Below are 26,185 nucleotides of genomic sequence, written 5' to 3'. Positions count from 1 at the left end.
AGTCTGATAAATCAACGAGACTCGAACGTGAGGAGATAATCCAGCTGCTATTTACACGTCATACCAAATTCCAAGGCTGACCATGTCCGGTGACAATATCCTTCGCGAGCACGTGACTGGCATCGTTATATATGTATATGGATAATTGCGACGCAAATTGGAATTCTTTAAAGGTTCTCTTATGCAGCGATCGATATCTTTGCGAAATTGGGATCAAACCGCACAGGAAGAGAACGTCGATATATGCGATGTCTGGACGCGCACATAGATACGGACACGTGTATGTAATATATGTGCATTACACATAAGTTTTGTATATATACATACATACGCATACAAATATATGTAGAGATATTCCAGCGGACCCGAACCTACTCGAGCTATCAATGATCGTCGACGTCGAACGCCCATCGGTTGAGTGGATGCATCGGTTGCAATTGCAGCACTGCTGATTCGGTCTTCAATGGCAGTTCGACGTTCCAGTCGTGATCGTACGTACAGATAAACGACGGAAATGAAGCTCTTAACCTTATTTTTCGTTACAGAGCTTGTATCGTTGAGCCGATATTCGACTCCGAAGAGTCATCCGTAAAAAAAAAGGAGGTGCTCTTGTTTTGACAAAATTGATTGTTGTCTCTGTGCCCGAATTTTCAATATTATACAATACTTGTTGCACATAGATTATTTAGTCAATTTCCTCAGTAAAAATTTAATTGCGGAAGTTTGTAAATCAAAGTTACGCAACGAGATCAACGATCAATGCGAAATAGAGCCATGTTTATCTTTTCCTCTTCATCGTCATATAAATTATTAATTTGAAAATGACGTAAGTGAACTTTCGTACATCTGATCAAAATTACGAAAGTTCGTAAATCTTGTTATATAAGTTTGTGAACCGATATCTGCATTTTAAATTTATAATACTTTAAAACCTGGGCTTACAACGATTTTGAAATAAATGGCTTCACGGGAAAGTGCATTAAAATCGTGGCTGCTCGAATCTATTTATAAATCTTTTATAAAAAATATTGAGATATATTACTAATAAGAATATATATATATATATATATATCTTGTCTAATGTCAATCTACCGATAGTTCTCCTTTAATTTCAAATCATTTTTACTTTTATAAAGCGAAATGTACTTATCTACTCGATTTTTTCTATATTTGATAAATTACAGTTTAGTTTCATTACTAATAGCAAATACACAATCTAAAAACCAATTATCGTAGCAGTTTATTTTCTAATTCTTTTCTAAGAAAATTTCTAAAATTTCTTTTCGCTGGATTAACGTGTGTCTAATATATTACTTATGTATTCAGACTACAAAATGTATCAATACGCAACCGTATACGTAACTTGATTTGAGCATGCTATTATCATTTTGCATAATATAACGTGCTCCAGGCAGTAAACTCTAGTCCAGCGACCACACTGCATCCCCATTTCGTATCTGCCTTTATTCGTAACGTGTTGTGCGTTGAACAAATTATGCCTAGACTCCGTGCATCTGCGATGAGCATTCTCGATCGTAGTTGCAATCCTCAACGAGGAGGATGTAACCCCGTATTGCGCGAGTTTGGTGCATAAATATTACGTTATACGACTACAAATGAATCCGCTGACAGAGAGCGAGAGAGCGAGAAAGAGAGAGATAGAGAGAGAGAGAGAGAGAGAGACGGAGAGAGACAAAGAGAGACGTGCGTCATCGCTCGCAGGATTGCGTTAGTAATTTAACGGAATATACGCAATTAGGGCGGGGTAATTAATATTAACGGCATGGATATCGGTCTAATTAGAATTAGACAAGGTCCGTGTAATTAACACTATTATATTCGCGTGCCCAATCGTTTGCGACTTTCGCGTTATCATTTTGGATGCAAGAACGAATAAATTTACAATATTTGCAATGTTCATCGGGATTCCTTTATTTGTCTCCACAAAAACGCGTTAATTACGGGTGTATATTTCGTAAAATATATCGTACATTAATTGACAAAAAGTATACATTTTTCAAAAGATATTTTATCGTCGAATGTCTAGTTGGAGTTTAGTGATGCATATCGCTTGACATGCCACACCTCTATGCAAGTGGAAGTAACACAAATTGTCATTTATGTATCCGTGTATTACACATTAACTCGAGACACAAGTTTCAGTTGCTTTTTGTCCACTCGCCCCTAATGAATTAGACTAAATTAATTATGCATTCATATTTATAATGAATAAGATAAGTAAAGAGTGAACGAGAGTATGCGCTGCTGATAATAACTAAGATTTTAACGAATCGTGTATCTTAAACAAAAAATTATATTGTAAAGTATAAAAAATTGTACATTGATAATACAAATAACCGAAAGTTTATAAAAACGAATGTACAGTATACGTTATCTGCAGGTACAAATAATAAGGAAATATAGAGTTAGCATTATAACTTCTTAGAATCGGCGAAAGAAGACACAAGGGAATAAGGGACGCGAGAGGTGCAAAAGGAGAGTAAAAGAAAAAGGAAAGCGTAGTCACATAATGCGTTTTTTCTTCATTAATCCCTTCGTTGCACAAAGCTACATTACGTTGCATCGTCCAATTGCGCTCGCCCGTAAATCTTAGAAGCGCGACTAATATCATCATCTCTTCAATGTGCAACGTTATTATTTCATAAAGAAAGTCGCGCTGCCACCGCCGCCGCGCCGGTCATTTCCTTCGTGCCTTTCGCATGTTAATACATTAGCCGTCGTCCCGGGGTGCAATTTTCCCGCGCGAATGAGCATCCCTCACGTAGGATAACGTGGCAATCTCGCATAAATATCCGCTAGAACTTTATTACGTCGATAATGCACACCGAGGGAATAAAGTGATGAGAACCGCGGAAAAGACAGAGAAACAGATATATACATATATACAGAGAGAAGGGTGAAAGAAGAGCTTTCTCTCTTTGCCCGAGTCGAGTATGTCGGGATGTATATCTCGACATTCTTCCTCCGCTCGAGTATTTTTCTATCTCGAGCTAACGGCAATGGGGGACGAAGGGGGATGCGCTCGGCCACCAACGACGACAGCCGCAATCCGTTCATTTTACAAAATGCCATTATCGTGGGTTGAGCGCGGGCGGATTCAGATAGCTATTGTGAGGATAACGATGCCGCCTCCGGATGACGAGTGCTATTGAATCACTCCGCCAATACTGCCGCCGTACTATCGTACTCATAGATCTGTCCGCCTGCGCGCGGCGCCGGGTAATACGAGTAATACAATAAATTGCCACCGATACGAGCTGGGGGATGACGATAAACTGGCGACGTGTTCAATTAAAACCCCAAAGCGTTCCATTTATCGAGGTGAAATTCATTTTAGGCGGCACTTAGGATTCGCCGCGCGTTGTGCACAGTTCACATGATGTAAATAGACGACGCGTGAAGAAGTGCTCTAAACATTACAACGCTAACGATAACTTATCGAAACTTGTTAATTGAAATGAGCTAACTTTCTCGCAGTGATTGCACGCATGATATAATAGTTAGCGAATAAATATTTATAAAACTTACTCGTGAAATATCTCCTAATTCCGAAATCACAATCGACGGGTATATAGAGAGTATCCTTTATCTCAGGCAGAATTTCAAAGTTGATCGAAGGAAAGACAATCGCGGATCAGTTGTTAGTCTTATCGTTATCGATGCGAGGAAGAAATTACTCTTACGAGTTATCTTGGAGTAGTGTCCCGTGCACACTTTCAAGTACGAGAGTTATGCGTTAACGTTCCTATGAAAGGTCGGGGGGTACGAGCAGCAGTCAGAGCCTGCTTTCGGCTCTCTTGTCATTTGTCTTCCTCCGAGATAGAACCAAAGTTTCAAAGACCGCCCCAAGTCGCGTCCCGGAGCAGAGGAGGCCGACGTCTCCCTAAATTTTCGCGCTTGCGGAATTAATGGCGGCGTCAGTTTGTAAAATCTTCGTTAACGTCGCGGAAAGTCGCCGGAAACGATATACGTTCCGATAGTTGGAATCGAGTAAATCGAGCCGGTCGTACGTAATGGTCAGATAGATCCTAATTCTCTGCCGTCGGTGTCGCGAAAATGGAGAAAAATCAGAGCGGTACCATGCTGGTTTTATTTCCGAACTTTGTGACGAAGGGATCAGCTTTGTAGTACGCCGACGTGAAATAAAAAAAAAAATGACAAAGACTTTTTACCCGATAATTAAGTATGACTTCACAACCATCTATCCTTTGTTCATGCGTAATAATCGCCCTTAATTCCTTCAGTTTCTGCAAATTTAATGAGTAAAAACACTTCCGTCTACATTATTATGTCTTTCAGAATGAAATATGAATACGAAATGTGTATTTGGTGCTTTTAATTATCTACTGCGCTTCAATTTGTATTATTTAATCATTATAATCCCGAAGTTATTTCCAGCTGTCCCCTAAAAAACCATACGAAAAACCGTCATAAAATATCCCAGACATCATAAAAAGGCTAAAAAATATCTTAAAGATGCGCTTAAAAGACATAAAATGTCTTTAAGTTGTCTTGTATCAAGGACTGTGCTGTCTGAAATATTTAAAAAAATAATCTCACAAATTATATTATTTTAATATAATATATATATTATATATTATATAATTATATTCGTTATATATATATATATATATATATATATATATATATACCATATATATATATATTTATTTATTATATAGTCAATGTAAGATGAAAAATCCTGTATAGAGATTGTCGATTTGCGCACTATGTATTATAAAAGATGGAACATTAATCGCAATCAAACATTATTATATACATCGCGATGAAATATCGTTAACAGAGGATATTTCGATGGCGATCACTGATTGTTTCGGATTGCAACAGGCAAATCTCGTAAATGCAGCGTCTTAATTATTGAACACCCTAAGAGCGACTTGCTGATAACTTGATCAAAATTTTTTAATCTTTATTGAAATGTAAAATTCAAGAGACGCCCTTTTCATCTCGGAAAAAAATTACATCTTTAAAGATTGTCGATTTGCGTACTATGTATTTGTATTACAAGATACAACATTAATCATAATCAAACATTATTATATACATCGCGATGAAATAAATATCGTTAACGAGATATATTTCGATGGCGATCAATGATTGCTTCAGATTGCAACAGGCGAGTCTCGTAATACAGCGTCTTAATTATTGAACATCCTAAGAGCGACTTGCTGATAACTTCGCCAGAATTTTAATCTTTATTGAAATGTAAAATTCAAAAGACACGCTCTTTCCATCTCGTAAAAAAATTACGTTTTGAAAGAAGTATGCCATAATACATTGAATCGAAAAATATAATAATATTATGATAACGCAAGTAATACTTGAACAATATTTTAGCATTAATAGAAAAAATTGATTATTCAAAAAATAAATTATTAAGGATCGTCTATTTTGCTTCTACTTTATTTTCGTGATCATCTTGAATCGTATGGTTTTCGTAAAGTTCACATAAAATGCGCATAAATTAAACTGCAAATGAAAATTCCAAGACGGATCATTGTGTGTCGTGACACACAATTGGCTCGTTAAAAAAACCGTTAGCGTAAAAATATAAAACTCGCTAAATGTAATCTCTCCACATTCGGAACAATCTATGGAATTATTTTTTGCGTATGTGCCTTCATATCATAATATCATTATTATTGAACTAATTACACTAATTATTATTGAAACATTAACGGAATAATTATTATTAAAGCAAAATCATTGAAATATTAATTGAAGTAATTATTAATTATTGGAAGTGTTTTTACCTCGAATCTTCTCATCTCGCAATAATCGCGTTGCAATTTTCCAATGATTCGGATGCAATTCAATTCGTTCTACGCGGTATGCTAATCTTTGCTAATTCATTTATCGCGCGATACTCTTCCTGTAGCTGCAGTAAAAGCTTTCTAGTGCAAGTGGATAACGGAAGGATGCCCGTTTAAGTACGTTATTGAATCGGCGCGGAAACACCTGGACCTCTAAGGGATTTTCAGGTGTCTGCTGGGATTCCCGCGGTTGCTATTCGCGCGCAAGTAACATGACATTACCATCTTCACGACGAGAAACAATCGAGTGCTTTTTGTATAAAAAATTACCGATAAAATGGTCAATTCTTTCCGATAAGAGAGACGAGATGTAATCAATTCTCGCGTAACGATTTCACGATCATACAAGGCGTGACCTGCAAATACCGTCATTTAAATTAATGAAAAACTTCGATAAAATCAAAATTAGTTTTGCGTCTTTTCTAAGATAATCAAATCAATAAATTGACTTTACAATATCCGAAATACTATATTGATTAAAGAAAAATGAATAAAGTTTCGTTTTACGCGTTATTATATCGCGCTTTCCGAAATATGATGAACGAGCCGGCGTAATTAGTCATGCGACATCGATTTCCCAAGAGGGGACACGTTACGCTCATCAGAGGGAATCTCGATTGCGCAGGCGGTTTCAGAAGAGTACAAGTGCGAGGTATCCCATCCCAAGATAGATGGACGTGCAAGTATGCCGTAGTTAAGCGTCAAACGCCCGAGGATTTATGTGCGCGTAATAGAGTTTGGATATCCGCTCGCTGCTCATCGCGTGCACTTCATTCAATAGTAATTAAGACGATAAAGCGGTCAATATACTCTATAGTTAACTACGAGTTTATTGTGTCACTCAAAAGTTTGTCGCTCTATCCAGCATTAAATGCTGTAGGAGGGTAAACGCTAACAATAAGCACATATTTTCATCTTAAACAAATTATGAAATAATGTTATCTTTTTCATTACTCGTTTTTTATTATATCTTTTTCATAATTAATTTTGCCTTATCCTTAAAGTGTTAATTAAGTGATTTGAAAATTTACTTAACATTCATCCGGAATATAATGATGACTATCACGCATTTTGATGAAACAATTTCTATATGCATATAAAAAATTATATAATAATTTATTGCAAATATATCTTACCATTTTTAATGTTTTTTCTGCATTTCTTTTAAGCGTGTGCGTTAGGTTTTTATGAGAAAAAGAATCGTTTTTATTATTGAAATTGACTAACCGAATATCGTGAGATAAAATCTATCTAAAAAATCAAATGATAAAAAAAACAAATAAAATGTTAGCTCTTTGTTATACATTAGCGTTGCGAAATTCTTAAGCTCTTGACAAATCAATTCTTTTTTTGTCAAGCGATTTGTTGAAACGGTTGACAAACTGATGCGGTTTCGTGCAGATTTCGGTCGTTTATCAAGTTTTCGGTGCAGATCTAACTGCGGACACCAACTATTTTCGAAGCCCGCAGCCCAATTTACCGTTAACCCAAGGGGGCCATTACCAGCCACTCGAACTAGGAATAGTGATCAAAGTTTAATTGCACCCTTATCGTAAAGTTGTGTACCTGCTAACAAAGTCTACCTTACCCGCGAGAAACGCTGATGACGAGAATTATTTACTTCATTGTGACGTTAATATCTCCAATTTGTTAATTGGATCAAATTATTCATACATCGAAACTATTGACTATATTTCAAAGTAAAAAATAACAAACTTAATCAATGACAAAAAGAAAAATGATTTTTTTTTAAATTCCATTCTAAATAGCGAACGATAGTTAAATATGTGTTTTTATAGATTTCTATCTAGATTTATAAATTTTAGCTCTTACCGTCAAATGCAAAAACCGAGATATTTCAAAAGGTTTAATTTCAAAATTCAATTTGGAAAATTTAAATAGAAATAGGTATATAAATAGTAGTTATTATAAGATAAAATAATTTAATATCACGTTTATTGGTCCTGTATGATAAATTACATAGATCTAAATGAATATTAAGATAGAAGTTTCTATAAAATAAAAATATTAAATACACTCCTCCAATAACAGTTGCAACAAAAATTATACGCAGATTGGATACAGCAAAATCGCTTTGCACAATGATGATTTTATTCTGTAATTTCATTATAGCCTAAATATCAATGTCAACCAGATACAGCCAAAATTGCGATAGACTTCATAGAGAATATGAGACTTCACAGAAATTTGCCTATTTATAGATTATGAATAGTATTTCCTCTTTTGTATTTTTATATAGATCAATATGATTTATTTAAAAAATAATATATATTATTTTATATTTTAGGCTCATTATATATAATCATAGATTATAATACTTATTACTTATTACTTACATTGATGAGAAGTAATACATCGAGCATAACAGATATTCGATATTGCATCCTTATCAAATTATTTTTAATCTTATGAACAATTGTATGTATATGAAGGATATAAAGTCAATATCCAAATATAGTTCTGAGATCTCAGATGAACAGATTTCTGAGTACATAGTACTCGAAATATCGTGCACAGTGTCACATAAGAAATTTAATAAACGTACACATAACGTATATCTCGCGGATATATATAGTATGTCTATTTCTTCCGACAGTTAGCGATGGTCGCGCAAAAAATGAAATAATAAAAATATATCCACGCTAATGTCGGATAGCCATATTCATATCATATTCATTCATATCTCTTATCACTTATTTGTCTCTTTTGTTCATTTTACTCGCTTCTGTTGTCTTTGGCGATAAATATCATTTATTGGCGGAGGCGGTAAATCTTCCTCCTCGCTATCATCCCCACCTAAACGCGTTCGTCTTCGTTTAGATCCGATGCTCATACCATCGTTACTCTCATCAACTATCCAGTGCACAGATTTCGCGAGATCAAACAGCTTTGTATCGCACCCATTATCCGCTACTGGCAATGGAGCTATAAAGAATTTATTTAATATAATATACGACGTTTGAAAAATTAATTTGTAAGCATGAATATAAGTACCGTGATCAGGTAATTGAATTCTACTAAAAACATCCATAAGTAAATCAACGGCAACAAACGGGCCTCTGAAGCAACCAGGTGGGGGCAATATTGTGCACAATTGCGCTGCAGCTGGTGGTAACGGAAAGGAACCGCCTATACAACAAAAATGTAATATATAGTTTGCTAATTATATATGATAGAAACTGATATATATATATATATATATATATATATATATATACATTCAAAGACATACCTGGTACTGGATGTTCACCAGGTAGAGGATTTACTTTTGGTTTGTACGGGATCATTTGCGACAAATCAGGTCTAGGCAAAGCGGCAATCGCTTCTTCTGGATCAGGTACACGGGGTATAGTGCCGATGGAATTTCTAGCAACATTAGATACCTCCATATATCCAATTGATTTTAATTCCATAGGTGTGCATGGATACAAATCCAAAAATTTGTATCTATCTACTAATTGGGCAGTCTCTTTGCCTTCAAATTCTTTAATCTAAAAAAAACAAGCAATAAGTTAACTGAGCGAGCAGTAATTACATATTACTTGTTGCTAATATAATATAAATTATGTATGGATAAATACCTTTTCCAATACTGCGCTTCGTCTCTTCTCAACTTTGACGATACTAGCTAGATCGCCAATATTAGATTCGAATTCTAAGAAACGATTCCATATATCACTGTAAAAGAAATAAATTAGCATTTGCAAATAAAATTTATAATTTATGATAAAGCTATGATAAAACTAAATGTTATGTACATACACTGATTTTTCTGGTTCTAAACTACCAGAAGATAATACTCTCTCGAAAAGAACTCTTGTGTTATTATCCTCTGTAATAATATAATATACATATAATAGTGATTTACAACAGTGACATTATATACATAGAACAATTTATATATAGAAAATTATATATAACTTTCTCACACACACTTTCTTACCATTTAAATGTGACAAATAATCTATGTAACAAAGAATATAGTCAGGATTATCCCCAAATTTCTTTAAGCCTAATTCAAATATACGGAATGCTATATTTTTATCTTTAGTACAGTAATATTCCATTAACGCAGCAGCGACATAAACGTGATGTTTACATCTTACGTCTTCCCGTGCTCGTTTAAACACTGTCCTCGCAGATTTTATACCCTCGGCTCTTCTTGCAAATTTCATATATTGCACATATGCCTGTAAAGCGAGATATTTTATTTTATAGCATGGTTCACAACATTATTATATAACGCGTAAATGTACATGAACCAACCAAAGTAGGATCTATATCAAGTATATCAAGAAACTTTTGATATATCTGATGTACTTTTTCGTATTTCACTCTACCCTCTTCGAAATCCGCGTGCGCGAAATACAGTAACATGTTCTTCGATAACAATGTGTTCGTCGCTCTCTCAAACATAGTAGCTGCTTCGTCGCTGAGATTTTTAGCTGCATTCACGTCACCTTTTTCAGTCAATATCTTAGAACTCAGTTCTAGGAAGTGCGCCGCTTGATGCCATACTGCAGGATGATGACCCAAACATAAAAGACACTGCTCGATCGCAAACATAACTCTACGAGCAACGAGCGATGTATCCTCTGTTCTTAAAGGATTACTGCGTTCCCATGCGATATATTTCTTCCATAATTCAACCTAAACGAAAATACATTATATATTACATACAATATAGTATATAAATATTGCAAAAATCAATTTGAATATAATAAAAAGAGAAGATAATATGCTAAGATGAAATATAAATACCTGTTTAACTTCTTCAGGATGACCAGTTGGTGGGACGCTAGGCGCACTTCGATTCAAACCTCTCGTAACTGCTTCTAATTCTTTAGCAACACGTCTTGCATTCATATAGTCTCTAGATCTTTCAATTGCCATTTTCTCTGCGATTATTGGATTAATATTCTGTTCAAATGCCATGTAATCTTTCCACAATTGCTCCATGTTTATCATGGGATTGATCACGCCACGTTGATAAACCTATGATATGTTAATTATTATAAATTACTTGAATATTATATATATTTTGTTATCATACAACGCATTACCTTTCGTACAGCGCTGATTTTCTGATTTTCGGCATATGATCCAACCGCTTCCACACTCTTCAAAAACATGACGTAATCATTCCAAATGCTATATGAATGTATATCCATCCCAATTTTATCTAATGCAAAATCATATGCTTGTGCCATCTTCTCTCTAGAAAAATGTTACGATTAATTTCTTTCACAATCGAAACAAAAAGAAATGATTCAAGAAAATAAGCACATTTGCATACTATTATAAAATTATTATCCATATGCTTATAATAACTGATAAAAAAAATAAAGAACGTATTTTTTATTTATTACAAATCAAATCAATATCCATGTACTTACTTATATGTAGCTAGACTCGCTTTGGTTTCTTTGACATAAGAAAGATATAGTTTCCACAATTCAATATTTAAAATTTTCATGAGGCACCTTTGGAAAAGCTGTTAGACAAAAGAGACATTTTAGAAATATTATAGCAGCAATAATATGTTGAAAATATAAGAATTCATTCAAGCTTCATCTCTTAAAGGAAGATATATATGTATATATATCTACCAAATTACTTACCCATAAAGGCAAGTTTTATTAATACACATAGTTAAACATTTGTAATGCATAAACTACGGGATATATATATATATTGTATATTTATGTTGTAGGAAATAACAGGCAGAATTTATTAAGAAAACTTTTAATAATACAGTCACTATAGTAAAAAACAGTGGTTTGTATGTATAAAATAGGATAAATAATAATGCACCAATGCATCAATTGAGAATAGTTTATTATATAAATATGATTTATTAGTAATAATGAGAGAGATATTCTTAGTATGTTTTATATATAAAAATATATGTTAATACGTATTGTGTAATATATAAATGCCCCACAAAATAAAAAAAATTTATTTATTTTCTGCATGTGGGGCCAATTGTAGAAGTTTGAACCTATGCGGGATCCGGAAATGAGTGATCCCAAGACATTATAAAAAATTAAGACAATGTGAAGCAGCATAAGATGATAATGGAATATTTTGAAACAAATGAATAAAAACATCATATATATGAAACGATATATTTGGTATAAATGTTAAAAACAATGTAATATTTTATCATCTTATACTACCTCTAAAAGTGCTCGCAATATTTGAGCCTTCATCTATATCAGATTTTCTCAAATATTGCTAAGAGGAAGGGTAAATAGAAGTTCATACCTTTGATTGAATAAAATAACATTATAAGATATTTCTTAACGTATTAAGAGATTCGATCTGATTGAGCATTTGATGTTATGTAAGTACAGCTCGAATCATATTTATTATAAATGGCTACTTCATTTGCAATACTATTTATATACAATACCTTGATAGCAATACTTTTTAAGCACAAATAAAAATATATTTTGTAGGAAGGAATATAAGGCTATTATATTCAGAAAGTTGTCTTCTTTAGATCATATTTTTTACACAGCAGCAATTATTATTTACAATGAATAAACTTTAGAGCCAGCAATGTAAATGGTAGCCAAAGAAAACAACCTCCCAAACATATTAACAAATTGATTATTAATCAATGAAATAATTGGCTTATGGTGAAATAGTTTTTTATTCACCTCATATAATATGCAAAGTGCTTAGAATCACATTGTAATATTTGGACACTGCATGTTAGTAATATCCTAAAATTCTAGCCTGTTATGCTACAGCGACAAAAGAAAACAAAAACATCCATTCTATAAAAACAGTATAGTAAAATTAAACTATTTAAATTTATTAAATAAAATTTATATATTTATATTAAATAATTTATTAAATAAAACTATTAAATTATTTTATTTAATTAAATATAGTAAAACTAACTCTATATGGAAAAGACGCGTGTACTAATAACTTGATTAATTATTAAATAAAAATGATATATGAAAATGATATATGAATCGCATACAAAATGTCATTCTTTTGTATTTGCGGACATAATACCAAAAGAGACGAAAGAAACCAATTTTTTGATATTTTAATTTATGACATACTTTATGATACTTTATATTTATGCTTACTTTATTTATCTGCATAAACTGAGTTTTCTATGTTATTTTTATTATTTTTGGGGATGTGGAGCTAATTTTTAATAACATATAAATATACACATAAACTTATTTTCATTAAATATATAAATCCATAAAATTAATGTTAACATACCTTTTCCACCTTTTCAAAGTTCCGCATTTTCATCTGAAGAAACGAATAAAAGATAGATCAATATCAACAATACATAATAAAAATTGTTTTTAATAAGATAATTTAGAGTACAATATTTATTAATTTTTTAAGACTTTTTATATATCGTAATATAAGATGTAACATTCAATAAAACAATTTTTATATTATTGTATTACTTTACAAAATCACTTTTGGTAAATTACCTCCTGCTCTATGTAAATTTTCCAATAACGTCCAGCTGACGGAAATACTGAAACGAGTTTTTCAAATACTGGTCTTACTTCCGTGATCGGTCTATTCTGTGCCTCTCTTATAAGAACACTCCATGCCTCCAAATCATATGGTGATTCATCAACTGTTTTTTGAGCACGTTGTAACTTTTCATTCCCCCAATCCTACAAAGAAATTTAAATATATATATATATATATATATATGTAACTTTCACAACTCAAATATTTTTCATTTCCTTTGTATATAAATATATATACAAGAAAAGATTTTTCTGCAGAAAGAAAGAATATATAAAGATTCTATTTAATATTATTAATATACACAAAGATTCTTTTTTTAAAAAGGATTTATCATTTATAATGTAAAATTGTATGTATGAATGTACTTTCTTTCTATAGCATTTCGTAAGCTTAGAATGGACAATTTTACCATAATACATTACAAACATTATTCAAGCGAAAAAGGAAAAGAGTGATATGAAAATAAATGATGGATTTTTTATATCGTATTGATCAACAAATAAGCCTTATGGAAAGAGAGGTTAGGATGCAAATAGGCTAGAAAATCAAAACACGTGACTACTTACAAATTCCGTTTTCTCTTCTGTCATTTTATTTCCCGGTCGTAGCCGATTGTACAAGGTCTGTAAAATAATCACGCGCGAAAGGAAAATTATTATCTTCCGTATCACTCACTGCACGAAATCGTTACGGAGCAACTCGGGACTCGGGCGAATATACAAACAGAATGCACATGCACAATACAGACGAGCAACGTATGCAGATGCAGCGTCTCCTGCACACACAATGCGGCAACACCAGAAAATAACACTAGATTCTCAATGACCAATCAACGTTCAGTTTTTCCGTAAATCATAAGGTCTGTTTTTTGTAACTGAATCGGCTGCACTAGTTCAGAGCTTATCTTTTTCTCTCCACATTGGAAGGAGAAAGATAAGCTCTGAACTAGTGCAGCCAGTTCAGCTATAAAGAACAGACCCATAGTATGTACATGTGATGGATGTGTGATTGGCTGTCCTTGTCATTATAATTCCAAACTGCGTTACATTTTGATAGGAAATATGTCTATCTATATACGTGATAACTAAAGTTGTAAAACGTGACAGACAGATTGATTGATTTCTCGAGTTTTGCAAAGAATGCAAAAGAAAACGCCCCCGGGTGGGCTCGAACCACCAACCTTTCGGTTAACAGCCGAACGCGCTAGCCGATTGCGCCACGGAGGCTCTTGATTTCTGGGTCGCAATTGTTAGGAAAATATAGAACAGCCCGAAAGGTACTTAACTAACTACGTTTCATATACAAGTAAAATTAATTATTTATTAATTTATTGTATGCGTATTGTATATATGTATATTTATATTGCAAAGTATCTTCGTACAAAAATGTCTAACTCATAATTGAAGAGAGCCTTAAGGTAGGCAACAACTATTGCAGCTTCATGTAATGGGTTCCATATTATAAAGAATAATATGTTTTCTATATGTTTTTATTCTATGTTCGTACACGATTGAAAATCGCGCGTTACAGTTTTGTGCAGGTAACCGGAGAATTCTGTCGTATGTTAATGGCTTCTCGTTATTTTTGAGTTAATAAAAGTGAGTTAAAGTAGAAAAGTATAAATGCTAGTAAACGAGAAATACGATTAAAGAAGCAGGAGACATATCTTCATATACAAAATAATTGTTAATTGTAAGTATTAGCGGAAGAATGTAAGAAATAATTGATATTTTGCATCTCATTAAATTATTAATATTTATTCTTCATATATTACATAATATTTATATTCTTATTTTAAGTTTGAATTAATTATAAATTATATATGCTGGTTATATATATTGTACACTTTTTTATTTTTCGATTAGCATTGCTCATTTTATTATGTTTCAAGTTGCCAAAAACGAAAGTTGAAGAGGGAGAGAGAGAGATTGCTATCGTCAATATCAGTCAAGGCTAAATCAAACATTTTGTGTGAGTACAAGTTCGCTAAACAATTTCAGAGCACAATTCTTCTGATGCCAGGTAAATATCTTGTCACGATATTATATCTTTATTCGAATTCATGAGGGTAGTTCCCAATAATTTCACAGATAATATAATGAGACGTCATGGCTAAAAAGACTATTTCCAATATTAACAAAAATAACAGACACTCTTAACATAGTATAAGCCTTGAATAAGCAAAGGTCACTTCAAGAATTCTATCAAAATCATTGTTAGCGATAAATTGAATATTTGAGGCATATTTCAAGAAATATAAAAACAGGACTCTCTCTTTTTCTCTCTTTTCTCGTATCTTGCACTCTGTCAAAAATGATCACATTTAAAGCATAAAGTTTGCTTCCCCTCCCCTCCTCAACATTAGAGTGTGATTTGATCATATAGATTTATAAATTATTTAATTCACTTTTGAATTCGCTTAATTAATCTCGCTATTAATTTAGTAACACAATAGGTAAACAAATAATGGAAGAATCAAGAATCGGGGATGTTTAAATTAAGACGGTAGCCGCACGGGCCAGCAGCTAGGTGTCGATAATGAATCTCTGTGTTAATTAGCCCCCGGCTGGGCGAGGCGATAGGTGGTTCGTCGTGGCATACCGATATCTTCCTCCTTGCCAGTCCTGGACGAAGTAAAGCCTAACTGAAACGTCACGCCACTTGTTACTCGTTAGTGTGCACGATGCCATCTTTACTGGCGGCCCGGTTACTTGGCCTCCGGTAGCCGGTATCGATATCGGCGCACGACCGTATAATTAACAATGTTCCTCGGCTCTTTATCTGCTCCAACGAGACGCGCCCTGCTTCTGGAACATGGACAGATTTTCGGCGATAAGTCGCGACAGTGACGTTTATCGCGATGATAAACACGCTTCGCGAAATCAACTTGATCTTACGCCTTTTTTAAATATTTTATTATGTACAGTATATATGCTATAAAATTAGAGGAAGATATCACAAAGAGTAGCAATGTATCTCAATTATTATTTTATTTTATTATTAAATTATTTTGCATGTGAATAAAATCTCCACGTACATACACACACACACACACACAAAGTTAAGTGTCGGTCTTTAGAATTTAATATAGTACGTATAGGATGTTATTTATATGACGTTTAACGCGCTATTTCGTCGGAAACGAAATTGAGCCAGAAAGAGTTAACGACGAAGTCAGGTGGAGTCTGCGTGTTCTCATGGACAGGTTCGTGCAGATCTCATCTAGGATGTATCTTTTGCGCGTCGACAGAGGCTCTTCCATTACACTGGGCGGTGGTCTCCGTCGTTATATCTGGGACAAGTCAAGTCTGCTACGGCCGTTGATCTGATAGTCCCAGGATTTATAGCGATCCTGATGGTCCATTTAGCGCTGACACGACTGGACAGAGGCGCACTTTCGCGTGTATGCGCGCGCGTGCGATAATACGGAAATATCTGGTTAAAAACGGATAAGAGAAAAAGATTAAATGATTTAATTGTACGTACATAAGTGTATCCAGTACAAGAATTGAAAAATATCAAATGCATCTAAACGACTCGACAAGTAAATAATTAAATAATATAAAATATAAAGAACACATATATATATATATATAATCTAAGTTCAATGATCTGTGAAAAAATTTAGATTTCAAAAAAAAAAAAAGATTCAATAACATTCCTGTTATTATATAAAACGCCTTTTATATTTTTGTGATAATTAATTTAATTTTCTGTAACCAAATCGTATTCACATTGAATTATATTTAGTTTCAAGTAAAGAAATTTTCTAAAAAATTGTTATTCTAAAATTAATCTAAAAAATTATATCTTGAATTAATAATTCGGGCAAATTTTTCTATAGTATCAGTAAGTTTCCGCAGTGATAAAACAAATGGATTTATTACAATCTATAAGATTTGATAGGATATATTGGTCTTGTATGTGAAATTATCGCTAAGAAGAATTATCGCTTTTTCGATTTTGATGTGTCCTATTAATTCACAGATATCATAAAATTAAAACTCCGGAATTTGCATCGTTTCGTTTGAAATGTCATTTTAGGCGTCCCAAAACATACAGTTTGATCACTTTTTTGAAATTAGTAATAGACACAAAAGGATATTACGACGTATCGTTATAAAATTCGTTTTTTGTCTCCTTTAAAATTATGATTCTATCACGTAAAAGATTGAAAATTTATCAAATTCTTGTTTCTTTTCACTTCTGGTGACCTAGATTACTGCCTTATCAAACGGTTCGAATGATTCAGCAAATATTTCTTATAGAAATATCGCGTTCCTGTGTCATGCGCGGTATCGATCACAACGCGGAAGAATAGGCGATTACGATGGTAAAGATGAAAATTCACGCGATTCTAATATTCGTATATCATAACAAAGTAATTATATTATTGCGATGCACGATGATATTAACAATTTCTCAGCGCGATGTTGAACGTGTTCACCGCGGGCGATACTTATTAAAGTGTGGATAGAAAAGGTGGATATTTTTTATCAATACATCGGACAGAGTGATAAAATTTGCGGGATATACGGCTCGCTCGCGGATAAATATTGACGTGCTAGCCGATATGTAACTGTCAAAGATTCATGCGTGATAAACGTGGGACCGGCATTAAAGCGCCTCTAATTCATTAATAGCCCGCACGGGTAATAATTGATATCGCGTAATTGCCGGACCGTGTTTCGAATCGCAAACGAATATGGGACACCTGGGAAAAAGTATCACGAGACGTTCGCATCGTTGTATAATATTATCGAATCTGATGAGGAGAATCGCATATGATTCGATTATATATTATATCATATTTTACGATACTTTCTGCGATATATGTATGTGTGCAACTGGAGTATTAGTCCCGTCCTTTTTCATCGATCAATAGAATATAATCTATGCAATTATAAATTATATATATATATATATATATATATATATATATATATATAATCGCTCGATTTTATAGATTTCCTCTGATTCTTTTAAACATGATTTCTCTAAAAAGTGCTTTTCTCGCATTGATCTTTCTCATCTCGCAATATTTATCATCGTGCATACATCTTAATTTTTCTTATAAGTCGCGCTTAACGTGCTTGCCTGGGAAATCGTTGAAGGTACTCAACGTTCTCGTAACCTTGATACCTTCGAGAAGTAACTGGATAAGGTAAAGGTAATAATCACGGATACCTTTCTATACTGCCATAGTCGCGCCGGCATACCGATTTCCCAGATAATTGTGCAATTGAATTTGTTGCGCGACCTTGGTGCTACCGCAACGGTGATATCATCGTCGATTTAATTATCACATCCATTGCCGTTTTCGATTTATTGCGAATACCTTGTTACCATATACGATAGTTTCAATAATAGCTCTGATTGGTCCTAGACATATGTTAGCCGACTCGCAAAAACTTGGCAATCTTATCTCTTTGTCAGTTACTTTGATGTCTTAGCACTAAGACAAAATCACATTTTACTAATATAAAACCGCGCGCGAATATCTTAAACAAATTTTATTTAATTATATATATATATATATTTAAAATTATATTTAATTTTATTTTATATAAAGATTTTTTATATAATATATTATATTAACCTGATATATAATTTTTTAACAATATTAACTTTTTAATAATATTAATTTCTTATATTGTATATAAATTCAATATTCAAACATGGAATGGAATTATTAGCAATGCGATATTTCACGGATTCTTTCAGATGAATACGGAAATGCAATCAAACATATATCGGCTGTAATTGCGAATGGTAGCGGTTAATAGCCATTATGCAAACTTAATATCGCGAGCCCGGCAATAATAATCCTTGATTGCGCGAGTAAAAATATCAACTTTCGCACAGGGAATACATATCCTAGAGCCGTTTGAAACGCGTAAAGCGCATTTTACGGCGAAGTTTCTTGCATGTGCGTATATATGCAATTGGTACTGCCGTGGGAAACGTGACACGAGTTTGCTCCTAAACCTGGAAAACTGTTTCGAGACCGTAGATAGAGGTCGTCGGTCGGTCGGTAGTCACATATGACTTGTGCTCAGGCAGGTATATCTTCGAGAGCTGCACACAATCAATTACTTATTTGCTTGTCACAAGGAATGTCAAAGCCACGTCATACAACATTCATTGATAATGTCAAGACAGAAGCTATTAATGCTGATGCATCATGATCGTATGTAGTAAATTATGAATTTTAATAGACCTATTATTTATTCTTATTATTAGTTAAAAAGATAGGCGAATAAAAACGATAATTTATAGTAAAAGAAATTAAAATTTCTGAGATTGACTTTTAAATTTTGATAGACTTCAGTATACAAAATAATTACATTAGTAGATAATGATAATAAAATTTAAAAATTAGTTATAGACAGAGATATTAAATATTACATGTATGTATAAAGAAAGCACTCTAAATGCAGTAAGTTAACTTGTATCAACATTCGTGCGAAACTATTAGAGATCAAATTTATCTACATGTTGCATATTACATTTCTCTTCAAGAATATACAATTATATCGCGTCAATACTGTGTGATTACGCAGGGCTTTACAGTTAGTATGTTATCTACGGTTGAATCACTGTTGTATTTAATCAAGTAGCGCAGCGATTCATTACGCGTACATTCGTCCGTTTAATTCGTAATTCCGCTTTGCAACATTTTATAAGATTGTTAATCTGCATCGAATTGTGTCGTAAAGATCGCGGGGTACGACAGCTGCTGCAGCAAAAGCATACAATTTCCGCAATGCTGCGTCACGCAAATACTATTACGCACATGTCTTCTTTCTACAAATAAACTCATTGTTTCTTTGAAGTCTGGTAATTTAAATTAGGTGATTATAAAGTTTTTTTTTTTTTAATAAAATGACTTGGATTAAAAAACACTTGCTTTATAAGTGATTAATTAACCCAGTCGATTAAATATATAACTGGAATTATGTAATTATAATCGCTTGTTGTAAATTAATGATTCTTAGTGTCAGCGAATATAAATAATGATATTTTTAAAGCAATAAATCACTTTTTACGATTCAATAAGTTAGTACTGTGATTTTATAAAAAATAACGCAAACGTTTGGAAAATCAATATCGATCCTTAAAAATCTTTAGAAAATCTTCAATAATCCAGAAATTTAACGAGGTCGTCGTAATTATTGTAATTGGCATAATAAGCTTTAATTGCCGTTCGCAGCACTTAACGCGAACTATTGTAGTTACCATTATGCGAGAGAATCTAATGAAAGATATTTTAATGTCTCTCATCAATTCGCACTAATTGAATTGTGCCTCATTACATCCTCATATTGGTAGAAATCAAAGCTTTCCTCGGCGGGCATAACGCCTGTAAAAACCCGTTTGCAAATTACACGCCGGTTCTTTCATCTCGCAAATTTTTCCACTCTCTAAGGCGCTACAACATGCGTTCAACTTGCCAAACGTAATAAGCGCCGGACCCTTTTACGAGCCGTGGGGACGCGTTTTCGTAATTCACTTTCTAATGCTCGGCTAAAATTATATCGTCACTTTTACCATGCAGTAACTACACTATTCCCGTTCCGTTCCCTTCTCTATGCGCACGATTTGCGCGGATACGTCGCGAACGCGCCCGCGAGCTATGATTTATAATGCAACGCGCGAGATGCTCGCAAAAAGACGTTCGCTCTCGTTCCCGTTCGCACATCGCCGTGCGATCGCAATCATTATTCTTTTCTCGCGAAGGTCGCGAGATATTCATGTTAATCCTCGACTACTATGACACGTTCAAATCTGACCCTGATATTTTATAAATTGTATAAGATACCTTCACTGCGATTATAAGATCAAACAAAATAAAGATACGAATAAAAGGAATTTTCCAAATTACGATAAAAGTTAATTCTTTATCATTTATATAATTGATCAGCATTATTATTGTATTGAGTTTATTTAAATCTGATTCTAGTAATTAAGAATTAAATAATAGATTACTAATTTTATCTATTACATTAAAAGAATTATATTCGTATCGAATATTAAAAGAATAAACTATTATTTTCTTCCAATTTTATTAATTATATATTCTTCATTATTATATATTATTTATCTGTGGATACGATTTATGCAGATGTATCTTATCAAATGTAGAAAATTTAATGGTCGATTATGAAATTGACTAGAATGGTACTGTTTGTACATTACGTTCGTATCTCGACAAGCAAAAATTTATTTGCACGACACAGCTGGGTTACATTGAGAGACGATAAGTAGATTTGACACCTTTAATGCAGTGGCTTCATATAATTCGGATTATACCGCAGATATAAATATACGTGTACCTCGCACCCACTAATGATGACAAATATATATATCCGTGCAAAGGACCACTCGCGATCAATAACATTTGTGGACAGCATTGCCCATTCGTTACATTCAAGGCAGATGTGTGTATGAGGTTATAAACATATATTTTACCCTAGCTGGTAATCGCACGGCTTTACGCGAGTGTATCCTTATTTGCCGAGAGAACCACGCTAGTCTCGAGGCCGCGTACGATTTTGCCGATTTTCTTCCGCTTGACGTTCTCATACGACGATGCGTCGCGATATGTCAATTTATAATCATCAAGAAATCACGCCAAAATTACCGTCTCAAGAAGATGTCTCATTACCACCGATACGATTGACGTGAGATGTGTATTGATACCTCATTTAAATTTATCGCGATTCAATGTATGACATTTATCGATAGAGCTTATGACAATCGCAGAAAATGAACAAAGTGATTGTGTCAAAATGTTGTCGTAATTTAATACTACTGTATTTTAAGTTTAATTGCCAAAATATTCGACAAAACATTAAAATGTACAATAATGTTGGAAAAAACAGTGGACGCGTATTTTTATTTAGAAAAAGCGTATTTTAATAGGATTAAATATTTAAATGAGAGAGTATATATTGTAAGATATTGGCAGTCTCATAGTCAGAGAAATTACTAGTGGCGCTCGCGCATGCGCTTTATCGATAAATACAAGCGCTATATTCAAATGATGATAGCAACGTGTTTCCTTAGATACATAAACTATTTATTTAACAAAAGAGAATTGTCATAGCAACAGGTGTGTTTGTAAGATCGTCGGGATGTCTGAGCGTCTTTAACTGTAAACCGTGAATCAGATCGGACGTGTCTCGTTGTTCTTGTGTGATATGCTTAATTGATTAATCACATTTATATTCTGAGTTCGTTATAAGTTCTGTGTTCGAGTTTATGAGTTGACCAATAAATACGTGTTTCGATAAGTGCTTAAATTATTGCTTTATTCGATTTATCACGTTCACTATAATTTTTATATATACAGTTCAATAATTCATGGTTCAACTGTTAAACTATTATCCTCTTTAAAAAGCCATTCTCCTGACAAACTACAAATTAACTCGCTGTCTTACAGCAAATTTTTCAGAAGTGGGATTGTGCGCGCTTTCCCTTGATCTTTTGATCGATTATTAAGTCGTACTAAAACAGTGAGAATCGATACATGAATAATATTAGTGAACTGTATAAGAGTATTTGCATTATCTTTAGTGAGAGAGAGAATGTGCTCAGTGATTCATAATAAGGAACAGCAGAGTTATTAAACTCTATCGTAGCGCTTGTGATTTCATTCAATAAATTACGTGTTGAATTCACATTCAATTGTCTTCAAGTCTTCTTGGATCTTGCATGAAAAACACGTTGTTTATTCCGTTGCCATGGATCGTCTTTCGTTGGAGAAGTTATCTTTTAAGGAACTCCAGGGAATAGCAAGGAAATATGGTCTCAAGCCTTCTTCTTCACGTGATGGATTCTGAAAAATTTGCTGTAAGACAGCGAGTTAATTTGTAGTTTGTCAGGAGAATGGCTTTTTAAAGAGGATAATAGTTTAACAGTTGAACCATGAATTATTGAACTGTATATATAAAAATTATAGTGAACGTGATGGATGCATTGATCTACTAATGTCTTATTTTGAGAAGAACAATTATGTGGATGAAACAACAAATCCTCCCATAGCATCGGACCGACGGAAGACTGTCTATTTTGAATCAATTGATGATCCTTCTCATCCTGCTTCACTCGTCAGGGAAGAAGAAGCTTCTTCAGCTTTACCAGCTTTTCAAAATCCTGAAGAAGCTCTAACAGCACATACAGTTTCCCATTCTCCTTCAATGAGTAATACTACAGGAGCGATGTCGGAAGAATTTCTTCCAAAGATTGGTGCTCTTCTTGCGAAACATCAACAACAAATGATGCAACAAATGATGGAATTTTTATCATCCTATGCCTCGTTTTCGGGTAATGCCGGATCACAAGGTCAGTCTGTTCCTAATTTTATACCTCAAACTGAAACACGATATCAAAATGCAGGTATTTCAAACCATTTTAATGGTTCGTCGACATCAACTAATGCGAGTGCATCAAACCATTTTACTGGTTCATCGACTTCAACTAAGATTTCTGTAAATACTGTCAATCTTTTAGCTTCTCAATTACCTGAATTTAGTGGTAAAGATGATGATGATGTAGAAATTTGGATTCAAAAGGTTGAACGAGTATCTCGCATTCATGGTGCATCTCACGATATTATGTTGTTAGCTGGTTCTAGTAAATTAGTAAAATCAGCTCGAAAATGGTTTGAGCTTGGTACAGGAACGATTAATGACACTTGGTCAAGTTTCAAGGAAGCTCTACTGAAACATTTTAAAAGAAAGATTCCTTATGAAATTATTATGAAAAAAGTTGAATCACGAAAATGGAATTTTCCTAATGAATCTTTTCAAGATTATGCATTGGAAAAACTCTCTTTGATGCAAAGACTAAGATTACCTGATGATGATGCAATTCACTTTTTAATAGGTGGAATTACAAATGATTCTATTCGTAGTGCTGCCTCTGTCATTCGTGCTGATTCCTTAGATGCCTTCCTCAGTGAGATGCACAGGGTTACCCTCTCTTTTGGAAATGTGAAGAAAGAGTACCCATCTCACTTTAAATCACACAAAGGACGAGACAATGCTACATCATCTCCGAAAGCTGATTCTTTGTCATCCTTTCAAAAGGATTTTAAGGAAAACAATTATTGTGTGTATTGCCGTACGCGTGGTCACATTAAAGACAACTGCTTCAGATTGAAGAGAAAAGAACAACTTCAATCTACAGCTTCAAAGATATCAACACCAGTAGCTGCCATTGATCCTGCAACACCGACAGAAACTATTACGAGTCCAGAGAGGTCATTTCAGATAGCTGCTATCAACGATATAATTACCAGACGACTGGATACCGAAGATTCTACTCTTAAGGTCGTTTCATTAAATAATATTCCGTGCACTTTGAAAGCTCTATTAGACACAGGTAGTCCTGTTTCTTTCATATCACCAATTGTGTACAGAAAATATTTTAATGATTTGAATATTGTTCTTGAAAAGCCATTGATTTCTTATCAATCTGTTTCTGGAAATTTAATTCCTATTCTTGGATCAATTGATACTCAAATTTGTTTAGAATCTCTTCCGAATTTTACTGGCAAGGTTAATTTTCTTGTGTTCCAAGATGATTCTTTCTTTGTAGATATCATAATAGGACGAGATTTTATAACTGAAAATAATATAACTTTATATTTTCATCCGTCAAATAAAAAAGCAGATGATAGATTAAAGTTATTTAATGAAGTGGCATCTGCTGAAATATTAGAAGATCTTTTAATAAATGAAAATTCCGTTTATTCTGATATTAAAACAGATTTTGGAAATGAGATTGATCAGAAAGTAATAGCAATTATTAAGGAAGTAGAGAATATGGAAGTTGAATTAGCAGATAATGATCATCATGTGAAAGTAGCGTTAAAAGATAATTCAATCTATGCTTATGCACCGCGACGTTTTGCATGGGCAGAACGAATTCAAATCCGGGAAATAACTGACGATTTGCTAACACGTGGAATTATTAAACCCAGTGTTTCTCCGTACTGTGCTCGCATAGTACCAGTTCGTAAGAAAAATGGAACAATGCGTCTTTGCGTTGATTTACGCCCGTTAAACGATCGGGTTGTTAAACAAAAATACCCTTTCCCTTTAATCGAGGATTGTCTAGCGCGGCTAACGAATAAGAAGATTTTTACTCTTTTAGATCTTAAGGATGGATTTCACAATATTAAGATTCATCCTGACCATACAAAGTACTTTTCTTTTGCAACTCCTGATGGTCAATTTGAGTACAATCGCTTACCGTTTGGTTTTTGTGAATCTCCTGCTGAATTTCAACGGAGGATTATACAGATTTTACAGTCATTAATTCGAGAGGATAAAGTTATTGTCTATATTGATGATATTCTAATTCCATCCTCTTCAATTGAAGATAATCTTGAAACTTTATATAAAATTCTCATTTTGTTTAAACAAAATTCACTTGAATTGAATTTTAAAAAAAGTTTGTTTTTACGAAAGACCATAGAATATTTAGGATATATTGTATCGGCTTCTGGTATAACGTTGAGTTCACGACATACAAATGCCATCAAAAACTTTCCGTATCCTAAAAAAACAATTGAGTTACAACGTTTCCTTGGTCTTACAAATTATTTTCGCAAGTTTATTGAAAATTACGCTTATATTGCAAAACCTCTACATAATCTATTACGAAAGTCAAATGATTTTATTTTTAATGACGAATGTCAACGAGCGTTTGATAATTTAAAGTTAGCATTAACCTCATATCCTGTTCTTCGTATCTATGATCCAAACGCAGAAACA

General features: G+C 33.5%; 1 protein-coding gene, 1 long non-coding RNA gene and 1 other non-coding gene across 4 annotated transcripts; 1 reads left to right on the top strand and 2 right to left on the bottom strand.

Moving 5' to 3' along the window:
• Positions 1 to 8,119: 8,119 nt before the first annotated feature.
• Positions 8,120 to 14,142, bottom strand: Su(f) (cleavage stimulation factor subunit su(f)). Its single transcript, XM_070297074.1, has 13 exons — positions 13,967 to 14,142; positions 13,352 to 13,543; positions 13,128 to 13,160; positions 11,273 to 11,370; positions 10,940 to 11,093; positions 10,638 to 10,871; positions 10,143 to 10,526; positions 9,820 to 10,066; positions 9,639 to 9,708; positions 9,458 to 9,554; positions 9,109 to 9,367; positions 8,871 to 9,005; positions 8,120 to 8,801 (listed from the first exon to the last, which is right to left on the bottom strand). The coding sequence occupies exons 1-13, from the start codon at positions 13,988 to 13,990 to the stop codon at positions 8,587 to 8,589; spliced, it is 2,142 nt and encodes a 713-aa protein (XP_070153175.1). The 5' UTR covers positions 13,991 to 14,142; the 3' UTR covers positions 8,120 to 8,586.
• Positions 14,143 to 14,491: 349 nt separating this feature from the next.
• LOC138934214 (uncharacterized) lies at positions 14,492 to 16,343 on the top strand. Of its 2 annotated transcripts, none has more exons than XR_011447099.1 (3): positions 14,492 to 14,676; positions 14,931 to 15,092; positions 15,292 to 16,343. It is a non-coding gene; the product is annotated as an uncharacterized lncRNA (long non-coding RNA). The 2 variants fall into 2 exon arrangements; XR_011447100.1 differs by lacking the exon at positions 14,492 to 14,676 and adding an exon at positions 14,762 to 14,817.
• Trnan-guu (transfer RNA asparagine (anticodon GUU)) lies at positions 14,553 to 14,626 on the bottom strand. The gene has a single exon. It is a non-coding gene; the product is annotated as a tRNA-Asn (tRNA).
• Positions 16,344 to 26,185: the final 9,842 nt, after the last annotated feature.

The sequence above is a fragment of the Polyergus mexicanus genome, unplaced genomic scaffold (assembly GCF_030449975.1).
Source record: "Polyergus mexicanus isolate NDT 795.1 unplaced genomic scaffold, iyPolMexi1.0 SCAF_6, whole genome shotgun sequence".
Lineage (NCBI taxonomy): Eukaryota > Metazoa > Arthropoda > Insecta > Hymenoptera > Formicidae > Polyergus > Polyergus mexicanus.
Note: the sequence above shows the minus strand (reverse complement) of the source record. Positions and strands in the feature narration are given on the sequence as shown.